Below are 22603 nucleotides of genomic sequence, written 5' to 3'. Positions count from 1 at the left end.
TACCAGGCTCCTCCATCCATGGGATTTTCCAGGCAAGAGTACTGGAGTGGGGTGCCATTGCCTTCTCCAATAAGAGACAATGGGTGAAGATAAAACGTTGAGAGTGAGAAACAGACTGGTTGGGGGTTATGTGAACAAGGGAATTTTCTCCAGGATGGCAGAGGCTCAGCAAAGCTTTTTCCAAGACCTCAATATGGACCTCAATAGCACTTATCAAATTCAGTTTCTGCTTGAGAGGGGGAAAGACAAAAGAGGTGGTAATTCTAGCTCTCCAAGACAGTGGGATTCCCTTGGAAACAAACTCATGATGGTATAAGAAAATACAAAGGTGCTGAGGACACTTTGGGACTGTATCACATGATTACCTCAGATCTCTCTTTAGCCACCTCCCAGGGCTGGATTAGGTGTTCTTATTGCTCAGGTCACACTGAACCTCCCCTATCAAAGTATCTATTGCATTAAATGTTTATCTTTCTCTTGAACTGCATCCCCCTTAGCCTCAGCTCCATGATGACAGGGACTCTATCTCTGTTGTTCACCAGTATATCACTAGGACCCAACATAGACTCTGACATGTGACAGGACCTCAAATATTTATTGATTTAATCAAGTAAGAAATATGTTGTCTTCCAGATCTCCTAGGAAAAAGCTGTGACAAATCTAAGCAGTGTATTAAAAAGCAGAGACAGAATTTTGCCAACAAAGGTCCATACAGTCAAAGGTATGGTTTTTCCAGTAGTCATGTACAGATGTGGGAGAAGGAAATGGCAACCCACTTCAGTACTCTTGCCTGGAGAATCCCCATGGACAGAGGAGCCTGGGAGGCTACAGTCCATGAGGTTGCAAGAGTCAGACACAACTTAGTGAGTTAACTACCACCATGTACAGATGTGAGAGTTGGACCGTAAAGAAGGCTGAGCATCAAAGAATTGATGCTTTCAAACTGTGGTGCTGGAGAAGACTCTTGAGATTCCCTTGGACAGCAAGATCAAACCAGTCAATCCTAAAGAAAATCAACCCTGAATACTCATTAGAAGGACTGATGATGAAGCTGAAGTTCCAATACTTTGCCCATCTGATGTGAAGAGCTGACTCACTGGAAAAGACCCTGGTGCTGAGAAAGACTGAAGACAAGAGAAAGGGATGACAGAGAATGAGATGGTTGGATGACATTGACTCAATGGACATGAGTTTGAACAAACTCTGGGAGATAGTGAAGGACAGGGGAGCCTGGCATGCTGTAGTCCATAGGGTCACAAAGAATCAGAACGACTTAGTAGCTGAATGACAACCAGGTCATAATCAGATATCATGCAAACCACTAACAGCAGCCTATTTCTCCTTATTTATGTGGAAACTAGTAAGTCAGGTTACTTATCTTCTTTCAGTTGAGGACCAGTTAAAAAGAAATGAAGTAGATTATCATCAACCAATAGTACCAAACCATAAAATTTATTTTCTGAACCATGACTCTGAATGATAAATCCCCATCAAAGGACAAAGCTCTTATCAAAAAAACAGAGAGATGTGGACTGAATTGGAAGGCTCCCAACTCTGATTTGAAGGGAAAGAAGAAAATGTTACACAAACTGCAAACAGGCTATCTCATAGCAGAGGTCTAACAAAAGAAAGACTTCATTAAAAAAAAAAAAAAAAAAATTCCTCAATAGGCTGAAAGGTACTTCATTATAAAAATAGTGAAACTCCATAGTGCCTGGCACATGGATGATGTTTAAAACAAGATTTAAACCTAAAAAGAACAATATACACTAAAAAAAACACCTGGGTAGAAAATTAAAATTTGATAGGGTTAACTCTGAGAAAAGAGTTAACAGAAATTATTAAGTATTATAGAAATATACTTCAAACCTCTAACCAGAAGGTAAACATAAACATCTTTCTTTTAGCACAATGGACCAAAACTAAATAAACTCAACACACTGGAAGAGGGATAAATCAATCACATGTATCAGAAAAAAAAAATGACTTAAAAACACTGTACTGAAAATAGCCTAGAGCAATAAAAAGTTTTTAAAATAATAAAATAATCTAGAGGAACTTCCCTGGCAGCCGAGCTGTTAAGACTCCACCCTTCCAATGCAGGGGACATGGGTTTCATCCCTGATTAGGGAACTAAGATCCCACATGCCACATGGTATAGCCAAAAAAATAAATATAATAAAATAGCCTAGAAATACTTAACAGATGTGGAGCCAACAGAAAGTATTAAAATTAAGTAATGAAAAAGTGAACATGAGTTAAAGTGCCCTATGGATAACAAAGCTAGTATCATCTTCAGTTCAGTCGCTCAGTCATGTCCGACTCTTTGTGACCCCATGAATCGCAGCATGCCAGGCCTCCCTGTCCATCACCAACTTCCGGAGTTCACTCAGACTCACGTCCATCAAGTCAGTGATGCCATCCAACCATCTCATCCTCTGTAGTCCCCTTCTCCTCCTGCCTTCAATCTTTCCCAGCATCAAGGTCTTTTCCAATGAGTCAGTTCTTTGCACGAGGTGGCCAAACTACTGGAGTTTCAGCTTCAGCACCAGTCCTTCCAATCAATAGTCAGGACTGATTTCCTTTAGGATTGACTGGTTGGATCTCCTTCCAGTCCAAGGGACTCTCAAGAATCTTCTCCAACATCACAGCTCAAAAACATCAATTCTTCAGTGCTCACCTTTATGGTCCAACTCTCATATCCATACATGACTACTGGAAAAACCATAGCTTTGACTAGACAGACCTTTGTTGGCAAAGTAACGTCTCTACTTTTTAATATGCTGTCTAGATTGGTCATAGCATTTCTTCCAAGGAGCAAGCGACTTTTAATTTTATGGCTACAGTCACCATCTGCAATGATTTTGGAGCCCCCGAAAATAAAGTCTCTGTTTCCATTATTTATTTCCCCATCTATTTTCCATGAAGTGATGGGACTGGAGGCCATGAATATCTAATATCATGATATCAGATGCCATGAAATCTAATATCATCTTAGACTTGCATTAACAGAAGTATTCAGAAAACAGAAGGAAGTATCTCTATACTAGGCTATTTTAAATTTCACACTACCTTTTAAAAGTCAGACATCCAGAAAAAAGCTACTCAGAATTATATAATACAAAGATTAAGATGGTAGATGTCATCAACTTCAGAATGATATTTTGTGGTATTTTGTTTGTTTTTGATCCCAGGGGAATGGAGAAGAGAATTTTAATTCACTATACAATAAAGTATCCGAAAAGTAGAAAACCTATGAGACATTCTCCCTACCCCAGAATGAATTCACCAAAATATTTCCTCAGTTGTTAGAACAGGATCTCTAAAGGTCCATCTTTCTAAAACTAAGACTCTAAAACAATGAAGAATACCTATTAATGAAAGCTTAAGACTTCATATTAATTACTGGTTAAATGTATAGGAGAAAAAAACTTGAATTGCCAATATAGAGTAATTCAAACTGTATCAGTGAGACCACACTTAACTCTATTTAAATTATGAACCATAAATTTTCCTGGTAATAACTGTCATGCTCTCAAGAAGGATCTCCCAATTCTATGTTTCATCATATGTCAAATAATGCTAAACATACAAGCCAGTATTATTTAAATTTTCAAGCCCACATTTCTTTATAAACAAATCTGTCAAAAAGTTTTCACTCCACTTCTCAGTGATTTCTATAATTCCATAGTGAAATAATATACATTTGATAATGAATACTTTATTCACAATGTCTCGTATTCAGATAACATTTGTATTGAGTTCTTCAGTAGCTATCCTCCACCCCACCTCCCAGAATAAAAAATCAGCAGGAATTAGATGAACAATAACCAAGTACCATTATCAGAAGCTAACATTCTCTTCAAGGTCAGTAATTAAGCTGGTTTTAAGAAAAGCAAAAAAAAAACATACTCACATCTTGGCTCAGTCCAGAAAAGGTTTTCTGAAGCTCCTTGGCAAATTCTAAGTTATGTAGCACTTCTTCATATTTCTCAACTGCTTCCTACCAAACCAGATAAGAAAACATCAATTCTGTGAATTTCCAAGTACAATATGTCAAAATAAGTGCTCCTTGATAATAGTAGAAGCGATTGAACACTTTAGAAACTAGCCATTCACTACACATGGGCTTCCCAAGTGTGGCACAGTAGTAAAGACTCCGCCTGCCAATGCAGGAGACACAAGAGACGCAGGTTTAATCCCTGGGTCAGGAAGATTCCCTGGAGAAGGAAATAGCAACCCACTCCAGTATTCTTGCCTGGAAAGTTCCATGGACAGAGGAGCCAGGCGGGCTTCAGCCCATGAGGTTGCAAAGAGTCAGACACGACTAAGTACACATTTACTACACATACTCAAAAAAGTAAGGAGAAAGTATTTAGTAGAAGTTAAATAAAGTTAAATTCAAAAATTCAACTTTTATGCTAGAAATCTGAACCATAATAATAAAAATGAAGTTGACTATCCATAAAAGTCTAAGGTCAGAGAGGCCTGAGGGTTTTAAGAACACTGAACCTACAGGATTCCTCTGTCAATATTCATTCACTACACAAATATATTACACAAGTAGCACAGTGAGAGTCACAGATGAAGCAACCTCAAGAAATTTACACTATGGTAGGAAAAACTTGTCAATAATTACCTATAACAACAAATTAAGTATTATAACAGAAATATTGCAAATTTGGAGGGTATGCCATATGGCTTGCCAGAGCTCAGTTCCCTGACCAGGGACTGAACCTGGGCCCTTGGCAGTGAAAGCAGAGTCACAAACACTGGACCACTAGGGAATTCCCTGTAAATTTAAAGAGGCAAATTTTTCTTTTCAATTTCATAGATGAAGAAAGTAAATAATTAGAGAAGGCGCAAGTTTCTATGGACTTTACTTCAAATCTACATGGAAGAACAAAGGGCCAATATGAAACAGAACAAGATGGGGAACTCATCTAATCAGATAAAGACATATTACAAAGCCTCTACAGTTAAAATAGTGTAATATTCCACTTCTGAATATCTACCCAAAAGAAATGAAAGCATATACCCACCTAAAGACTTGTAGACAAATTTATACAGCACATTATTTATTATAGCCCCAGATAAAAACAATCCAAATATCCAGCAACTGGTAAATGAATAAGCAAAATGTGTTATAACCATACAAAGGAATTCTGGCTAGCAACAAAAAGAAATGAATTATTGATACATGCTATAACATGCAACGAACCTGAAAAACATAATGGTAAGTCAAAGAAGACAGATACAAGACTTAATTTTCTATGCAATATCCAGAAAAGACAAATTTATAGAGACAGAAAGCAAATAACAGCACAAAAGAGAACTTGAAAAGGATATGGAAATGTTCTACAACTCGCTGCTAGGACCTCCCTGGTTGTCCAGTAGGTAAAACCCCACGCTCCCAATGCAGGGGCCAGTTCGATCCCTGGTTGGGTAACTAGATCCCTCATGCATGCCACAACTAAGAAACCCACTTGCTGCAACGAAGTTCCCACAAGTCACAACTAAGACTCACTGGAGCCAAAATAAATAATTAATATTTTTTAAAGTAAATAAAACTCAATTGTAACAGTTGTATAACTCTACAAATTTACTATAAATTATTGAATTGTGCAGTTACAAGGAGTTAATGTTATATTTACAATACCTTAAGAAAGCTGTTTTTAAAATAATCAGACACTATTAAGTCTTTGTAACGGTATAGAGCAACAGAACTGTGTACTATAACATAACATAGTTTTAACATAAATTGGTACAATAATTTAGGAAACTAATTTGGCATTTTTACTGGGAAGTTAACTATGGGTATACCCTACAGCCCAATGATAAGTACACACCCTGAAGAAATCTTACACCTCTATCTTACATGTAAGACCAATCAAAGTAGAATACCAAAAAATAAGAGCAAACAACTCAAACATACATCTTTATAGACTACTATCCAGTAGAGAAAAGCAAATGAAATAGAAATACTTGCCTCAATATAAAAATCTTAAATGTAGTGAATGAAAAAAGATAAGCTGCAGAATATACAGTATAACATTTATTGTAAGTTTCAAAAAAAAAAAAAAAATGTAACCCTAACAGATTTAAGGACAGTAAGTTCTCTTCAAACATAAGGAAGGGAATGAACAGGGGAAGTTCAAGGTCAGGTTACAGGAAGGAGCTCAGGGAAGGTCCTTCAATAGTGTTCCTAATATACTATTTGAGCTAAGTAGTGGGTTCTGACTGGAGAAGGCAATGGCACCCCACTCCAGTGTTCTTGTCTAGAGAATCCCAGGGACAGCAGAGCCTGGTGGGCTGCCGTCTATGGGGTCGCACAGAGTCGGACACGACTGAAGCGACTGAGCAGCAGCAGCAGTGGGTTCTGACACTTGCTTTATTAGGTGCTGTAACTTATATGCAATATTTTGTATGGACTACATATTTCTTAATAAAACAGGCAGTTCAAATATTAGAACCAAGAATGCACAGGTAACATAACCATAGTAAACAGTCCTCAAAGGGATGTGAAACTGCAAAGGAATACCCCTTTGTGTGTGTGTGTGTGTGTGTGTGTGCACTCAGTCATGTCCAACTCTTTGTGATCCTGTGGACTATAGCCCGCCGCCAGGCAATTTTCCAGGCAAGAACACTGGAGTGGGCTGCCATTTCCTTCTCCAATACCCCTTCATATCTGCTCCCAAATAATATTAACTCAACTTCCCATCATTAGATGTGGATCCACCCTTCCTTTCTCTCCTTTTTTATACAGTGGAAGAGACATCCTTCCACCTGTGCCCTGGATCCTATTCAACTCTGCATTCACAGAAGAACTTAATCTATGATTCTCTCTTTAATGCCTTAAGCCTCTTCCTCTCTGTTGATGCTGAAACCAGCACTGAAGTTCAAGTCTCCCCCAACCTACACAAGAAAAATAAAAAGTGCCTTTCTGACAACCACTTCCTTCAAGTCTCAGACAAATTTCAAAATGTCTACACAGTCTCCATTTCCTCTTCAGCCCTTATCAACCTGGATTGTTTCCACCATTCCACCAGAACTGTCCTGGCCTGATGCTGGGAAAGATTGGGGGCAGGAGGAGAAGGGGACGACAGAGGAAGAGATGGTTGAATGGCATCACTGACTCAATGGACAGGGGTTTAGGTGGACTCCAGGAGTTGGTGATGGACAGGGAGGCCTGGCATGCTGCGGTTCATGGGGTCGCAAACAGTCGGACATGACTGAGCGACTGAACTGAACTGAAGGTCAGTGATGTCAATCCCATCCTTTAAACCTGTGCATCTTGTATAGCTCTCATTTTGGTTAACTTTTCAGAAGATTTCAACACAGAGGCACCCTCCTGCTCTACAAACAACTCGTTTTTTATAACACTGAACTTCCATTTTTCCTCCATTTCTCCAGCTTTTCATTTACCAGCAATTTTCCCATTAACTGTTCTCATCTCAGTTTTCAAGCACTTATAAAGACAATAGGACCTACATCACAGAAATGTGCAATTTAAATGAATACTTTTAAATCATTTAAAAGTACTGTGGAAACACAGACACCATATTAAAAAAAAAAAAAAGGATGAAGAGGTAGAGCACAGAGGATTTTTAAGGCAGTGAAACTATTCTGTATGTTACCATGACAGCATACATGCCATTATATATTTGTCAAAACCCACAGAATGTACAATACCAAGGGTTGAACCCTAATGTAAGCTATGGACTTTGAGTGATGATGCTGTGTCAACATAGGTTCAATTGTAACAAATGGACCACTCTGGTAAGGAACGCTGATAGTGGAAAAGGCTGTGCGTGTGTGGGGTCAAGGAACTCTCTCCACTTTTTGCTCAAATTTACTGTGAATCTAAAACTGCCAAAAAAAAAAAAAAGAAACCGAAAGTACCTATATTAAGCTAAGCTGTATACAGGCTTAAAGAAACTTTGGACAGATACAAAGCAATCTATCAGAATCATTATTTTATAAGATGAGTACTGAACAGAGGAAGGACAGGGTGAAAGAAAAAACATCTTTTTTAACATTTCCTATTTCTAAACTATGTGAATTACTTCCAATTTTAAAACACTAAACTTAAGGGCTTTTTAATTAAGTACTATACTATTGACAACAGGTCTCTGAGGGCTCAGATTATAGATTTTTTTTCTTCTGACTTATTTGCATTTTCTAAATTTCTGCCTGAAGTATATGTTCCTTGTACGAGATGTTATTTCTCAAAAGTACCACTAACTATATAATCACACCTAAAAACCTAATATTCAATCATTTTATATTTAGTAAATCTGTATGTAATATTTAAGTACCTACCATATGCAATAAACCATTCTAGTAATAGGAAAACAGCAGTAAGCAGACAAAATCTCTACTTTAACAGAACTTACACTGCAAGGGAAGAAGAGATAAAACTTTAGTTTGTCAGAGAAGCACTTTTATTAAAAAAAATTAAAGCAAGGAAAGGAGCAAAGGAGTGTTATCAGGACAGGCCTTACTGAGATGACCTTCAAAGAAAAAGGTGAAGGAGGTTGGGAATGGAGCCATTTAGACATCTGGGGAAAAAGCACCCCAGGCAGTAAAAAGAGCACAGCAAAACCCTGAAGTAGCAGTGCGGCTGCGGTATGTGAGGACCAGAAGAAGGCCTGTGTTGCTGGGATGAAGCCAGCAAGAGAGAAGTGCAGGAAATGCAATGAAAATGTAAAAGGAAATAGGCAGCATAATTTGTTTGCAGGCCTTACAGGCCATTCTGAGGTTCACTGGTGGCTCAGATGGTAAAGAATCCACCTGCAATACAGGAGACCCGGGTTCAATCCCTGGGTTAGCAAGATCCCCTGGAGGAAGGGAATGGCTACCCACTCCAGTATTCTTGCCTGGAGAATCCCATGGACAGAGGAGCCTGGCAGGCTACAGTCCATGCGGTCGCAAAGAGTCGGACACGAATGAGCGACTAACACTTTACTATATATCACATTCTGCACCATGATGGGAACCAATAGGGGGGGACTTCTGAGGAGAGGACTGATATCTACTTGTTTTTGAACAGAACTACAGAGGCTACTTGGAGAAGGCAATGGCACCCCACTCCAGTACTCTTGCCTGGAAAATCCCATGGACGGAGGAGCCTGGTAGGCTGCAGTCCATGGGGTCGCTAAGAGTCGGGAACGACTGAATGACTTCACTTTCACTTTTCACTTTCATGCATTGGAGAAGGAAATGGCAACCCACTTCAGTATTCTTGCCTGGAGAGTCCCAGGGACAGAGGAGCCTGGCGGGCTGCCATCTATGGGGTCGCACAGAGTCGGACACGACTGAAGAGACTTAGCAGCAACAGAGGCTACTGGGGTTTCCCAGGTGGCTCAGTGGTAAAAAAAAAAAAAAAAAACCTGCCTGCCAATGCAGGTTTGATCCCTGGGTCAGGAAGATCCCCTGGAGAAGGAAATGGCAACCTGCTCCAGTTTTTTTGCCTGAAGAACCCCAGGGACAGAGGAGCCTGGCTGGCTAGAAACCATGGAGTCGCAAAGAGTCAGACATGACTGAGTAAACACGCAGGCACACACACCGTGGCTACTGTGTTAAGAACAGACGTGGAGGGAGAGCAGAAACAGAAAAACCTGTAAGGGAGCTGTTACAGTAATGCAGATGAAAGGTGATGTGGTGTGGAACAGGAAGGCAGACGCAGAATTTATGAGAAATGGTCTGTTTCTGAATTTATTTTGAAGGAGGAATTGACCACACACTTGCTGATGGGCTAGATACGAGGTATGAGGAGAAAAATGAGAAATTCTCCAAGGTTTTGAGTGATACCATCCTTCTAGTAAATCAGGCTGTTAACTGATATAGTGGAGGTTAAAGGAGAACAGGTTTTGCGGAGCAAAATGAAGTAAAAGGCAACTGGACAGAGGAATCTAGAGTTCAGAGAACTGCTCTATTGACAATATAAATTTGGAGACTGTCAGGTATCACTCAAGCAATCAAAGTTAATACTGTAGAAGCAACATGTAGTAGCTTGTGTATCTCAGACTAGTGAGATTAAAGTTCACCTGGCTGGAGCTCCTCAACATTTCTTAGAGAGCTACCGTGAGAATCACCAGCCTCCCCATTCCCATCCCCTATGTTTCCCCAAAGACAAAAACATGTAATAGAACACTTTCTCCAAGGGTGTTTAGACAGAGGTTTCATCACTTTAAAAGTTAGTGAACATACCAGGACTACTTAAAAACAAAACCGTGTTGAAATGCTGAATGTCCAGCTAAGTCCTTTCACCAGCCATCTGAGCACATCATTCTCAGAACTCGACAATTCAAATCTGTGTCTCAGCAAAACAGTAATTCACTACATCACAAAAATTCTAGGTCAGTGAAGAAGAGCCAACATGGCAAGGAAAAAGTCCTTGAATACCAGTACCTGCAATTCACAACCAAAAACTTTAAATAACATAAAAGACAACAGATCCACATGCTAGATCAAATAACTTTTAATTTTGTGCTGTCTTAGCCAGGAAGTGTGATCAGATCAAAAAGGCAAACATCAATAAAGCGTTTTTAAATTTTTCCATATGGTAAAAACTATCCTTCATCCCATTAGATAAAACTTGCAATTACTAGTTATACCATGAGCAACGTAAAGAGTATTTTTAACTTTCATAAACAGTAAATATTTGAAGGCCTGATATCTATCAGATAAACATGCCTCCTAAGAAGGAACATAGCAATGCAGGATAGAAAAGCAGGGAGATACCATCAAAGGAATTAAGGAGAAGCAGCTAGAGAAAACTAAGGCAAGCTGTAGCAGTTACTCTTTTACATTTTAGAGCAGAGAGATATCAGGTTTAGAATATGTGAGTAAATAGTAGAAAGCTAGGTGATTCCCTGCTCTTCTCCTTCAGTCCGCTCTAGAGAAAGTTTAATTAAATCCATACATTAACACTTTGTGATTATCTACATCTTCACTCTTATTTGACAACACACACCCCCATCCATATACTATCTACTAGTGCAAAAGTAAAGTCAAAGATATAAGACCTGATAGCTGAAGACAAAGTCTTTGGAAAAACCCAGTGGACTTTCACTCTTCCTTTTTAGCCTATCAAATCTTTCAGTTCAGTTCAGTAGCTCAGTCATGTCCGACTCTTTGCGACCCCATGAACCACAGGATGCCAGGCCTCCCTGTCCATCACCAACTTCCGGAGTCCACCCAAACCCATGTCCATTGTGTCGGTGATGCCATTCAACCATTTTATCCTCTATCATCCCCTTCTCCTCCTGTTCTTTGGTCTCCCCCAAATTCATCTAGAGTCTTATTAAGAAAATAAGTCTGACCAAAGGATCAGAAACCACTTACCAACTGGTCTGGATTAAGATGCTCTCCATTTTTCAGGCGATCTTTGTAATCTTCCAGTTTGAGCTACAAAAGAGAAACTTGTATCTACCACAATCTGATACAAAATTCTGAAACAAACTAAATACCAGACTGTTTCTCATGAGAACAAAGTTCTTGCAGTAAACTACCAATCTATAAGAATAACATTTTAGTACAAGATAAAAGGCAGTTGTAGATGAATTCCGGTCAGGAAAAAAAAATATTACACACAATCAACACTAGTCTGGAATTACAAAAGTTAAGTGGTAATAAACCCTTTTTCTCTTAATGGGCTCTGTAACTAGATTACATGACACATCGGGATTTAACAAATAAATCATATGCCCCTAACCCAATGGTGCTCAATCAGGGGCAATTTTGTCCCCCAAGGACACATGACAATGTCTGGAGGTATCTCTGGCTATCACCACTCAGGGGATAGGGAGGAGGTGGGTGCCACTGGCATCCTGAGGGTAGAGGCCAGGCCATTATAGAATGCTGCAGTGCATCCTACAGTGCAAAGGTCAGCCCCCCACAACAAAGAACTATCCAGCACAAAATGGCAACAGTGTTTGTGAGGCTGAAAAGTCCTGCTTAAATGGTTACCTGTTGAACTATGTGAGCATTTGTCCAGTGAAACTTCCTAATGGAAGTACAAAAATGTAATATATTTTTTTTCTAGAATTATAGTAGCCTCAACTTGAAGCCATCTTTCATTTTTAAAAATCTGATATTTAAGTAAATAAATGACAAATAAATTGCATTTATTGTCCAAATAATGACATGACCCTTTATGGTATTCTAAAAGCAATTTTAGGCACCTTCTATGTTTGCTTTATAGCTTTAAAATACTTTCTCAGAAGCTTGAAACAAATGTATGAGTACTGACCAGATTGGTATTCAAAATTAAAGAGGTACTATAGTTCAGCTGAAGAGTATAATTATACATATATTACACATATATATGTAGTTCCTCCACCTGGGTAAGACATTTATGAGTCTATCAAAAGATCCCGCTTAGAACAGATCCTGCTCTGACTCTAACTTCCCACAGTGGCAGGGAATTTGTGCTGACCCAGGCACACTCACCTTATCATGCTCATGATCAACTGCATGCATTCAAAAGACAACTGGTGAGAACTAAGGCTACAGAGAAGCTACCAGTAACTGGCCCTTCTTCACTATCTTCCTAGAGTGTGTGTTGGGGAGGGTGGGGGGGGGTGGGGAATGGGAACGGAAAGGAACAGGGTCAACCAAACTCTTGAAAATCTCTTCACCCTCCTGCATCAAAAGCAACTTTCCTAGATTTAACTAGATCTTGGCATAGAAATATTCAAAAGTTCCTCGGTCCAGATAGTAACTCACCTACTATCACAAGCAAAAGAGAATCATGACACAACAAAGCTATGTGCAGTACCATTTCACAGGCTACATGACTCAGGAAATGAGGAATGATCTGGATCTTTACATCAGCATTTACTGTCACATCAGGCTGGTTACAACCTGCGTATCTTTACAAGGCTCCCTACAATGCTTTCACCAACCAATCTGAAACAATCACCTAGCAACACAAAAATTAGTGCTAAAACATCTTCTGGCTCTGCCATCGTTAAAGCTTCCAATGACTGCAGCAGTTATACTGCAATATCAAATGCTGCAGAAAGTCACAAGGAAAACAAGCTAAAAAAAAAAGGAACACTATTCATTTATGAAAAGAAATATTAATACTACATGCAAGGAATTAATCTGAGCTAAAGTAGCTACCTCTGCAAATATTTCAACAGTAGCATGCATAATAATTTTACTATGAAGAATATTTTTATTCAGCTATTCTGGCAAATCAAATATAAAGTGTTTAATACAGTCAGTATTTAGCCCACTTGTACATTTTCAGCCAGCTAAATCTCAAGGTTACTTAAATCTTCAGGAAAGAAATCTTTAGGAAGAATATCTAGGAGCCCTGATAGAAAGTAAAAAAGCAAGTTCCTTAACTCTAATTTAACATGGTGTATATACAGGGCTGGGTGGGGGAAAAAAGTTACCTTCTTTTTCTCGATGTTTCTAATTTTGTGTTTAAGGCATATGAGTCCATTATCAATATATGTCTCATATGCTTGGGAAGGAGAGGCAGCAGAGCTGAGGGCAGACTGCAAGGGGCTCATCGCCCGCTGGCTTTCCCCATGCTGACTGTGGTTCACTTGGGGCTTGGCTGACTTCATTGTCCTCTGTTTTCCCTCCTCTGAATGGCCTGAAGGTGACTGGTAACCAAAAGGAGATGAAGAGAGTTGCACCATTGAAACAGATGAGGCTGAAAGAGGGAAGGGAAAAAAAAAAAAGTTAGGAATAAAACTAAATTACGACTAGAGGCTTTAAATTCCCTTTAAAGTCTAGACCCACGCCCCACAAAATTCTCTTCCACAGAAGTGAGCTCAAAACTTAATGTTGTTTTAAATACTGTACTTTCATTTCACTATCTTGAAGGCAGTTCGTGCCAAGCACTGGAGCCTTTGCATAGGCAAAAATCTACAATACGGGGGATGTTTCCAGAAATTCAATTTCCCACATAGGGAGGAAGAACTGCTAATCAAACAGTGGCTTCAGAGCTGAGGGCGACCCACATTCTGAATAATTTCTATGGTCAAGTGATGACACACACAAAAAATAAGCCTTCCCCATCCGGACAAGGCAGCCAGCCATTCGAAACTCTTCACATTATCTCTCACCACCAGCCCCAACCCCAATCACTAACAACCACATTTAAAAGAAAATCCCAAACACACAATTCTTTCAGAGCTCTCTTTGACTAAGTGCGGAGAAACTTCTTGAACAAGAATGCTAACTTCCCTTTGATTGCTCTCGGGCCTACAAGGCAAGCTCGTCTCTACTGGACACTGGAGCGAGGTACTCTCAAGCTGCGACCTCTTCGAGTTCGTGTTCAGTTTTGTTTAAACTAACCCATAACCACTCACAAGTCAACCGGTTTAAGGGCGCATCCTGGCGAGCCTTACACCGCCCCGACCGTGGCCCTCGCTCCCCCTCCAGCCCCGCGCATCAGCGCTGTTCTCCCCACTCCCCTTGAGGAGCATCCCCAGAGCAAGGACAAAACAGGCCCCAGGCCCCCGCAAGGCCCGCGCCAGAGGCGCTTCTACCGGGAGGGCCCTCGGCCCCCCGAGGGCAGCGACCCCCGCCCTCCCACAGTCGTCCGGTCGCCGAAGCAGCGGGCCGGGGCCACTTCTGCAGGTGCCTCTAGGAGGCCGATCTGCGTAAGACGCACGGGCTACCTGCCCGCCAGGGCCGCGCCCCAAGGATGCCGAGCCGTCCTGCACTCCAGGCAGCGGTCGCCCAACCCGGCCCACCCTCGCCGGCCGGCCACTTGCCCCCGCAGCGCCGACTCAGGCAGCCGCAGCCTGGCTTCACCTCCGCAGGCCGCCGAGGCCGCTGCCGCCGCCGCCGCTGCCGCAGCCCGGGCCCGCCTTCGAAAGCCGGCGGGAGCCAGGAGAGCTGCGGAGGTGGACCAGCGCCACCCCGCACTCGTGTCTCCTCCTCCCGCCTTCCCCCTCTCCCCTCCCTGTCCTCGCAGGCGGCGTCTGCGGCACCAGGCACACCGCCGACTCAGCCGCTCTTGCCCAGGCCCGCCCTCGACGCCGTGGGGGGGGCCTATATAGGTGCGCCCCGCCCCCACGCGCGCGCACCTCCTCCTTCCGGTGCCGGACCCCGCCGCCGCGGGCCTCCGCCAGGAGTGGGGGACGCTTGTGCCAGGCCCAGATGCGGCGAGAAGTCGTCGCGAGAGGGCGCGTTCTCCCCGCGATTGCGCAGATTGCGGGCCACCAGGTGGGCCCGCTGAGTTGTCGAGAGCCGGCCGACCGCGAACTCCGCAGCTCTACGCGACCTTGCTGATTGCTGCCAGTAACTCTTGGCGTGACCTTGAACAGGTGATTTGAATCACTCGAAAAGCGCAGAGAGCCCTTTGCGGAATTGCCAATTAAACCGAACCTGAGCCTTTGGTGGTTTAGGTGGGCAGTCTTGAAGTGCAGGCGTGCCTCTGCCCCTCACCTCCAGATTCCATCCTTCGCTGTCCAGTGGAGAGGAATCACCGTTTCCGCCGAAAGGACTCATAGGAGCAGAATACTCCAAACCAGCATTGCCATAAAAACGATCTGGGTGACTCCGCAACCTTCAGTACTAAGATTTAGTTTATTTAGGCTGTGTCATTTGTTACTTTGAAACATTAATTCGTTGGCACTCAGAGAAAAAGCTAATAAAAATCTTGGTACAGTTGCATCAAATTAAGAGAAAAGGTTGGAAATACAACTCTGTTTTTGAAGGAAGGGATGGTGTTTCTCATACCAAAAGAGGAAAAGAAAGAGAGAAAAAAACCCAGATATACATGTGTCTAGCTACTACACCAAAAAAAAAAAAAATGTTTTAGGTCCTGTACCTGGGACTCTGATAAAAATTATTTAGACTAGCAAGAGAAGAACACTGCAAAATCAGGAGTATAATCAAGGAAACAAAACTCCAACTTAAAAAATGTTGGGGAAACTCAACACAAAAATTATCATGATGTTTAACATTTCTTGATACAGCATTTTGCAACTTGCGGCATTCTTTTCAGTCTATGTTGCATTGTAGCTTTGAATCTCTGAATCCCACATGCGACCTTGAGGGTCGGACAAATCATAGGTTGTCCATTTGTTTCATTGTTTATAACGAAAGATAGAACAAAGCTGTTGAACGTCAGGGGAGGAAGACTACGCCTTCATCCTTAAGAGAGCAAAAAGCAATGAACAAAGGTAAAAACATGTGAAGGACACACTTTCGTATCATTGAGTAGAAACAAAGTTACAGCTCAGGTTTATGCCTGTGGTAGCCTGAACTAATAGTGAATCTAAGAATGAACAGTATTTCTGACATACTAATCATTATATGTTTGTCTTCTAATTGACCAAGAATAAACTATCCTTTGTGTCATATAGATCTGGCCATGGATCCTAAATATTCCACTAAATGTAATAATTCTGAATAAATCTATACCGTTTTATTTGCAAACATGATTCAGAAAATGAATCAAGAATGCAAAAGCAAAAATAATTGAATTTCAAGTCTGGTAAGGTACAGTCTGTATAAGCACAGCATAACATTTATAGGAGATTGTACCTAATAGATAATGTTGTGATATTTTCTTTAAAAAATGGAAAAAGTGATTCAGAAAAAAAGCTTTTCTGCTAGAAAAGATCTTTAAAGCCAGTGAGTCCGGTTTATTTTGAAAGTACATGCCTCCTCAATTTTTATTTGTTAGTGATTTTCTTTGTTTTCCCCTCCCCATTCCCTATTTTCTACACCTTTATTTGCCTTGCAAACAGTGAGGAGTATTTTTGGAAAGCCACCTCGAAGATCAGCAATGAATTACTGTTTCAAATATGATTTTTAAAGTTGTTTCAAATCAGTGAGGGAAGAACACATCCATTCAACAAATACATATTGTTATGTTAGCTGAACCAAGTATGTATTGTCCAGTATGTCTTGGGTTATGTGTTAGGGATATATTGGTGAGTGAGAGATATAGCCACTGACCTCATGGATCTGCGTGGGAATTCAATAAAAGCGGCAGGAATAAGTAGCAAAAGCAATCAACTCAAAATAGATTAACAAAAATACTAAAGACTTATAATGGATCATTTGATTTCTGTAAAAATTGGTCAAACTTTACATCCCTTGAAAATGTGAAGATTTTAAATATGCATTGTCTGGTAAACACATGGTTCCTGCAGGAATGGTTGTGCTGCGCGTGTATGCTCAGTCACTCAGTCGTGTCCAACTCTTTGCGACCCCGTGGACTGTAGCCCATGGGGCTTTTTTGTCTATGGGATTCTCCAGGCAAGAATACTGGAGTGGGTTGCCATTTCCTCCTCCAGGGGATCTTCCCACCCCAGGGATCAAACCTGCATCTTCTATGTCTCCTACATTGGCCAGCAGATTTATCACTGAGCCATCTGAGGTTATGCCGTGCTACTGCTGCTAAGTCGCTTCAGTCGTGTCCGACTCTGTGCAGCCCCAGAGACGGCAGCCCACCAGGCTTCCCCGTCCCTGGGATTCTCCAGGCAAGAATACTGAAGTGGGTTGCCATTTCCTTCTCCAGTGCATGAAAGTGAAAAGTGAAAATGAAGTCACTCAGTTGTTCCCGACTCTTAGCGACCCCATGGACTGCAGCCTACCAGGCTTCTCTGTCCATGGATTTTCCAGGCAAAAATACTGGAGTGGGGTACCATTGCCTTCTCCGGAGGTTATGCTGTAGTCTCTTAAAATTTATGTAGCTTTGAGTTGTTGAAACTGGAAAGATTAATTCACTAAAGGATGTTGAAGCTCCTGCCACGAGTGGAGATAGAAGAAATTATTCTAGATATTTTGTTATGGGTGATAGAAATCTGCCTCTATGTGGTTCTATAAGGCTTTCTAGAGTGTTGCCACAAAGAGAACAAGAAAATAAATAAACAAATGGCTAAGAAAGATTCTCATGGAACAGATAGCATAATAAAGTTGTTTTAAAGTATTGTACTTTCACATATCAATATATCATCAAAGGAATTTATTGAACAATACATCCTAAAATAGTCATATCTTTTGACACAGTAACCCCTTACTTTAGAAATCTCCCCTATGGAAATAATCAGACATGGAGAAAATAATTTCTCTTTCAAAATGCTAATCACAGCTTTTTTTTTGGTGATGAAAAATTGTGAACAAAAACTGAGGCATTCAAACTAATTCAGTTCAGTTCAGTTCAGTCACTCAGTTGTGTCCGACTCACTGCGACCCCATAAACTGCAGCACGCCAAGCCTCCCTGTTCATCACCAACTTCCGGAGTCCACCCAAACCCATGTCCGTTGAGTCGGTGATGCCATCCAACCATCTCATCCTCTGTCATCCCCTTCTCCTCCTGCCCTCAACCTTTCGGCATCAGGGTCCTTTCCAATGAGTCAGCTCTTTGCACCAGGTGGCGCAAGTATTGGAGTTACAGCCTCTACATCAGTCCTTCCAATGAACAACCAGCACTGATCTCCTTTAGTATGGACTGGTTGGATTTCTTTGCAATCCAAGGGACTCTCAAAGAGTCTTCTCCAACACCACAGTTCAAAAGCATCAATTCTTCGATGCTCAGCTTCCTTTAGGTCCAACTTTCACATCCATACATGACCACTGGAAAAACCATAGCCTTGACTAGACGGACTTTTGTTGGCAAAGTGATGTCTCTGCTTTTTAATATGCTGTGTCGCTTGGTCATAACTTTCCTTCCAAGGAGTAGGCGTCTTTTAATTTCATGGCTGCAGTCACCATCTGCAGTGATTTTGGAGCCCAGAAAAATAAAGTCAGCCACTGTTTCCACTGTTTCACCATCTATTTGCCATGAAGTAATGGGACCAGATGCCATGATCTTAGTTTTCTGAATGTTGAGCTTTAAGCCAACTTTTTCACTCTCCTCTTTCACTTTCATCAGAGGCTCTTCAGTTCTTCTTCACTTTCTGCCATAAGGGTGGTGTCATCTGCATATCTGAGGTTATTGATATTTCTTCTGGAAATCTTGATTCCAGCTTGTGCTTCTTCCAGCCCAGAGTTTCTCATGATGTACTCTGTCTGCATATAAGTTAAATAAGCGGGGTGACAATATACAGCCTTGATGTACTCCTTTTCCTATTTGAAACCAGTCTGTTGTTCCATGTCCAGTTCTAACTGTTGCTTCCTGACCAGCATACAGGTTTCTCAAGAGGCAGGTCAAGTGGTCTGGTATGCCCATCTCTTTCAGAATTTTCCACAGTTTATTGTGATCCACACAGTCAAAGGCTTTGGCATAGTCAATAAAGCAGAAATAGATGTTTTTCTGGAACTCTCTTGCTTTTTCGATGATCCAGCGGATGTTGGCAATTTGATCTCTGGTTCCTCTGCCTTTTCTAAATCCAGCTTGAACATCTGGAAGTTCACCATTCACATATTGCTGAAGCCTGGCTTGGAGAATTTTGAGCATTACTTTACTAGCATGTGAGATGAGTGCAATTGTGCAGTAGTTTGAGCATTCTTTGGCATTGCCTTTCTTTGGGATTGGAATGAAAACTGACCTTTTCCAGTCTTGTGGCCACTGCTGAGTTTTCTATATTTGCTGGCATATTGAGTGCAGCACTTTCACAGCATCATCTTTCAGGATTTGAAATAGCTCAACTGGAATTCCATCACCTCCACTAGCTTTGTTCGTAGTGATGCTTTCTAAGGCCCACTTGACTTCACATTCCAGGATGTCTGGCTCTAGGTGAGTGATCACACTATCATGATTATCTGGGTCATGAAGATCTTTTTGGTACAGTTCTTCCGTGTATTCTTGCCACCTCTTCTTAATATTTTCTGCTTCTGTTAGATCCCTACCATTTCCGTCCTTTTTTGAGACCATCTTTGCATGAAATGTTCCCTTGGTATCTCTAATTTTCTTGAAGAGATCTCTGTAGTCTTTCCCATTTTATCAGCTCAGTTCAGTCACTCAGTCATGTCTGACTCTTTGCAACCCCATGTACTGCAGAATGCCAGGCTTTCCTGTCCATCACCAACTTCCATTCTATTGTTTTCCTGTATTTCGTTACATTGATCACTGAGGAAGGCTTTCTTATCTCTCCTGGCTATTCTTTGAAACTCTGCATTCAAAGGGGTATATCTTCCTTTTCTCCTTTGCTTTTCACTTCCCATCTTTTCACAGCTATTTGTAAGGCCTCCTCAGACAGCCATTTTGCTTTTTTGTATTTCTTTTTCTTGGGGATGGTCTTGATTCCTGTCTCCTGTACAATGTCATGAACCTCCATCCATAATTCATCAGGCACTCTGTCTATCGGATCTAGTCCCTTAAATCTACTTCTCACTTCCACTGTATAGTCATAAGGGATTTGATCTAGGTCATACCTGAATGGTCTAGTGGTTTTCTCCACTTTTTTTAACTTCAGTCTGAATTTGGCAATAAGGAGTTCATGATCCAAGCCACAGTCAGCTCCCGGTCTTATTTTTGCTGACTGTATAGAGCTTCTCCATCTTTGGCTGCAAAGGATATAATCAATCTGATTTCGGTGTCAACCATCTGGTGATGTCCATGTGTAAAGTCTTCTCTTCTGTTGTTGGAAAAGGGTGCTTGCTATGACCAGTGTGTTCTCTTGGCAGAACTCTATTAGCCTTTGTCCTGCTTCATTCTGTACTCCAAGGCCAAATTTGCCTATTACTCCAGGTATCTCTTGACATCCTACTTTTGCATTCCAGTCCCCTATAATGAAAAGGACATCTTTTTTGGGTGTTAGTTCTCGAAGGTGTTGTAGGTCTTCATAGAACTGTTCAACTTCAGCTTCTTCAGGGTTACTGGTCGGGGCATAGACTTGAATTACTATGATATTGAATTGTTTGCCTTGGAAACAAACAGAGATCATTCTGTCAAACTAGGGAAATAGCTAAATAAAGAGACTCTGACCCATGAATTATAATTCAAGCAGTACAAATATTCAGTGGCATGATATTATACAAAGTAAACAAAAGCAGGGTAATAACATGATTTAAGACATCTGGCCTTCTCAGATGGCACAGTGATAAAGAATCCGCCTGCCAGTGCAGGAGATGCAAGAGACTCTGGTTTGATCCCTGGGTGGGGAAGATCCACTGGAGGAGGAAATGGCAACCCATTCCAGTATTCTTGCTTGGGAAATTCCATGGACAGAGGAGCCTGGCAGTCTACAGTCCATGAGGTTGCAAAGAGTCAGACACAACTGAGCAACTGAGCACATACACAAGACATTATTGAATACAGTTGTGATTTTGTAAAACATTTAATTTTAAATATGCATGGAAAAGGCTAGACGATATTTTCCTCATTATTTTTATAGCATATGTTTATTTTAGAGAGCAAAGTAGACCAAAAATTTTCCCCAAAACATGAAAACTGTGACTATTAATTTTCTTCTTACAGCCATCTAGACTTTATTTCCAAGCAAATATCTATATAATGTTTTTACAAAAATGGAAATGTACTAAACATATTTGGCAGTTCTATCATTTTTACTTAAAACATGTTACACATCTTTTTTTAAAACAAATGTTCAACTTCCTTGGTGGTCCAGAATCTGCATTACAATGCAAGGGACACTTGATTGCTGGTCCAGGAAGATCCCACATGCTGCGAAGCAACTGAGCCCAGCACCACAACTACTAAGCCTGCTCTCTAGAGCTCATGAGCCACAGCTACTGAAGCCCACACTGAGACCCCATGCTCGGCAGCAAGAGAAGCCACCACAATGAGAAGCCCACGTCCCACAACAGGAAAGAAGTCCCCACTCACCACAACCAGAGAAAGCCCTGTGAAACAACCAAGCCCCACCACAGCCAAATGAAATAATAATATGATTATTAAATAATAATTAACAATTATTAACTAATAAATGAATCTTAAATTTTAATTTTGAGTTAGGTTTGGGTACTATAATTTTGAATGTCAATTATCTTCTTTTTACTTTCCTGTGAACAAATAAGAAGTTAGAAAAACAATAAATGACACAAAGTATCATTTAGATAATTTAACAGAAATGTTAATTGTCCAAATGGGAACCACAAAAATAATATATAATAGTAAATATTTGAATAAATGGTAATTTGTATAATTCTTCCCCCCATAAATGGGCAAAAATCCTAAGTGAAACATGAAAAAATTACCCTAAAAGAAAGCCTAAAATAGTACAAATTATTTTGTCACTTGAAAAACTACTTTTTATCCATGATCATATTACCTCAGAATTTTTCACATAAATTTACTCATTTTTATTAAGAAATACATCTTAAAAGAGTTGTATTTTTTATACAAGGCATGGAGAGCACATGGAGAGCAAAAAAAAGAAAAAATTAAGTTGGACTTCATCAAAACTGAAGACTTTTGTGCTTTAAAGGACACCATCAAAAAATAAAAAAGTTCACAGAACTGGAGAAAAAATTCTCAAATCACATACTTGTTAAGGTACTTATATCATCAATATATGTTTTACTATATACATCAATGTTATACATTTTTATATGAGAATATATGAAGAAGTATACAACTAAATATTTTTTTAATCTAAAAATGGGTAAAGAACCTGATTTGGCATTTCTGCAATAAAAACATAAAAATAGCCAATAAGTACGTGAAAAGCTACCCAACATCATTAGTCATCAAGGAAATGCAAATCAAAA

At 40.6% G+C, this 22603-nt stretch overlaps 1 protein-coding gene across 18 annotated transcripts in view; it reads right to left on the bottom strand.

Moving 5' to 3' along the window:
• The window catches only part of CAPRIN2 (caprin family member 2), a 42679-nt gene extending 27542 nt beyond the window's left edge, over positions 1 to 15137 (bottom strand). For 10 of the 18 annotated variants that reach the window (XM_059887023.1, XM_059887015.1, XM_059887014.1 and 7 more), the window contains exons 1-4: positions 14785 to 14867; positions 13410 to 13675; positions 11350 to 11412; positions 3917 to 4003 (exon numbers count right to left, since the gene is read on the bottom strand). In XM_059887023.1, the coding sequence (XP_059743006.1) occupies positions 3917 to 4003; positions 11350 to 11412; positions 13410 to 13661 (402 nt within the window). In that variant the 5' untranslated portion in view covers positions 13662 to 13675; positions 14785 to 14867. Of the gene's footprint in view, positions 1 to 3916; positions 4004 to 11349; positions 11413 to 13409; positions 13676 to 14744; positions 15002 to 15059 lie in introns of those variants that run through there. The other 8 variants (XM_024992586.2, XM_010805376.4, XM_024992578.2 and 5 more) reach the window with 3 other exon arrangements.
• Between the last annotated feature and the right edge of the window lie 7466 nt (positions 15138 to 22603).

Source organism: Bos taurus, chromosome 5 (assembly GCF_002263795.3).
Source record: "Bos taurus isolate L1 Dominette 01449 registration number 42190680 breed Hereford chromosome 5, ARS-UCD2.0, whole genome shotgun sequence".
Classification (NCBI taxonomy): Eukaryota; Metazoa; Chordata; class Mammalia; order Artiodactyla; family Bovidae; genus Bos; species Bos taurus.
This window is presented reverse-complemented; position numbering and strand designations above follow the sequence as displayed.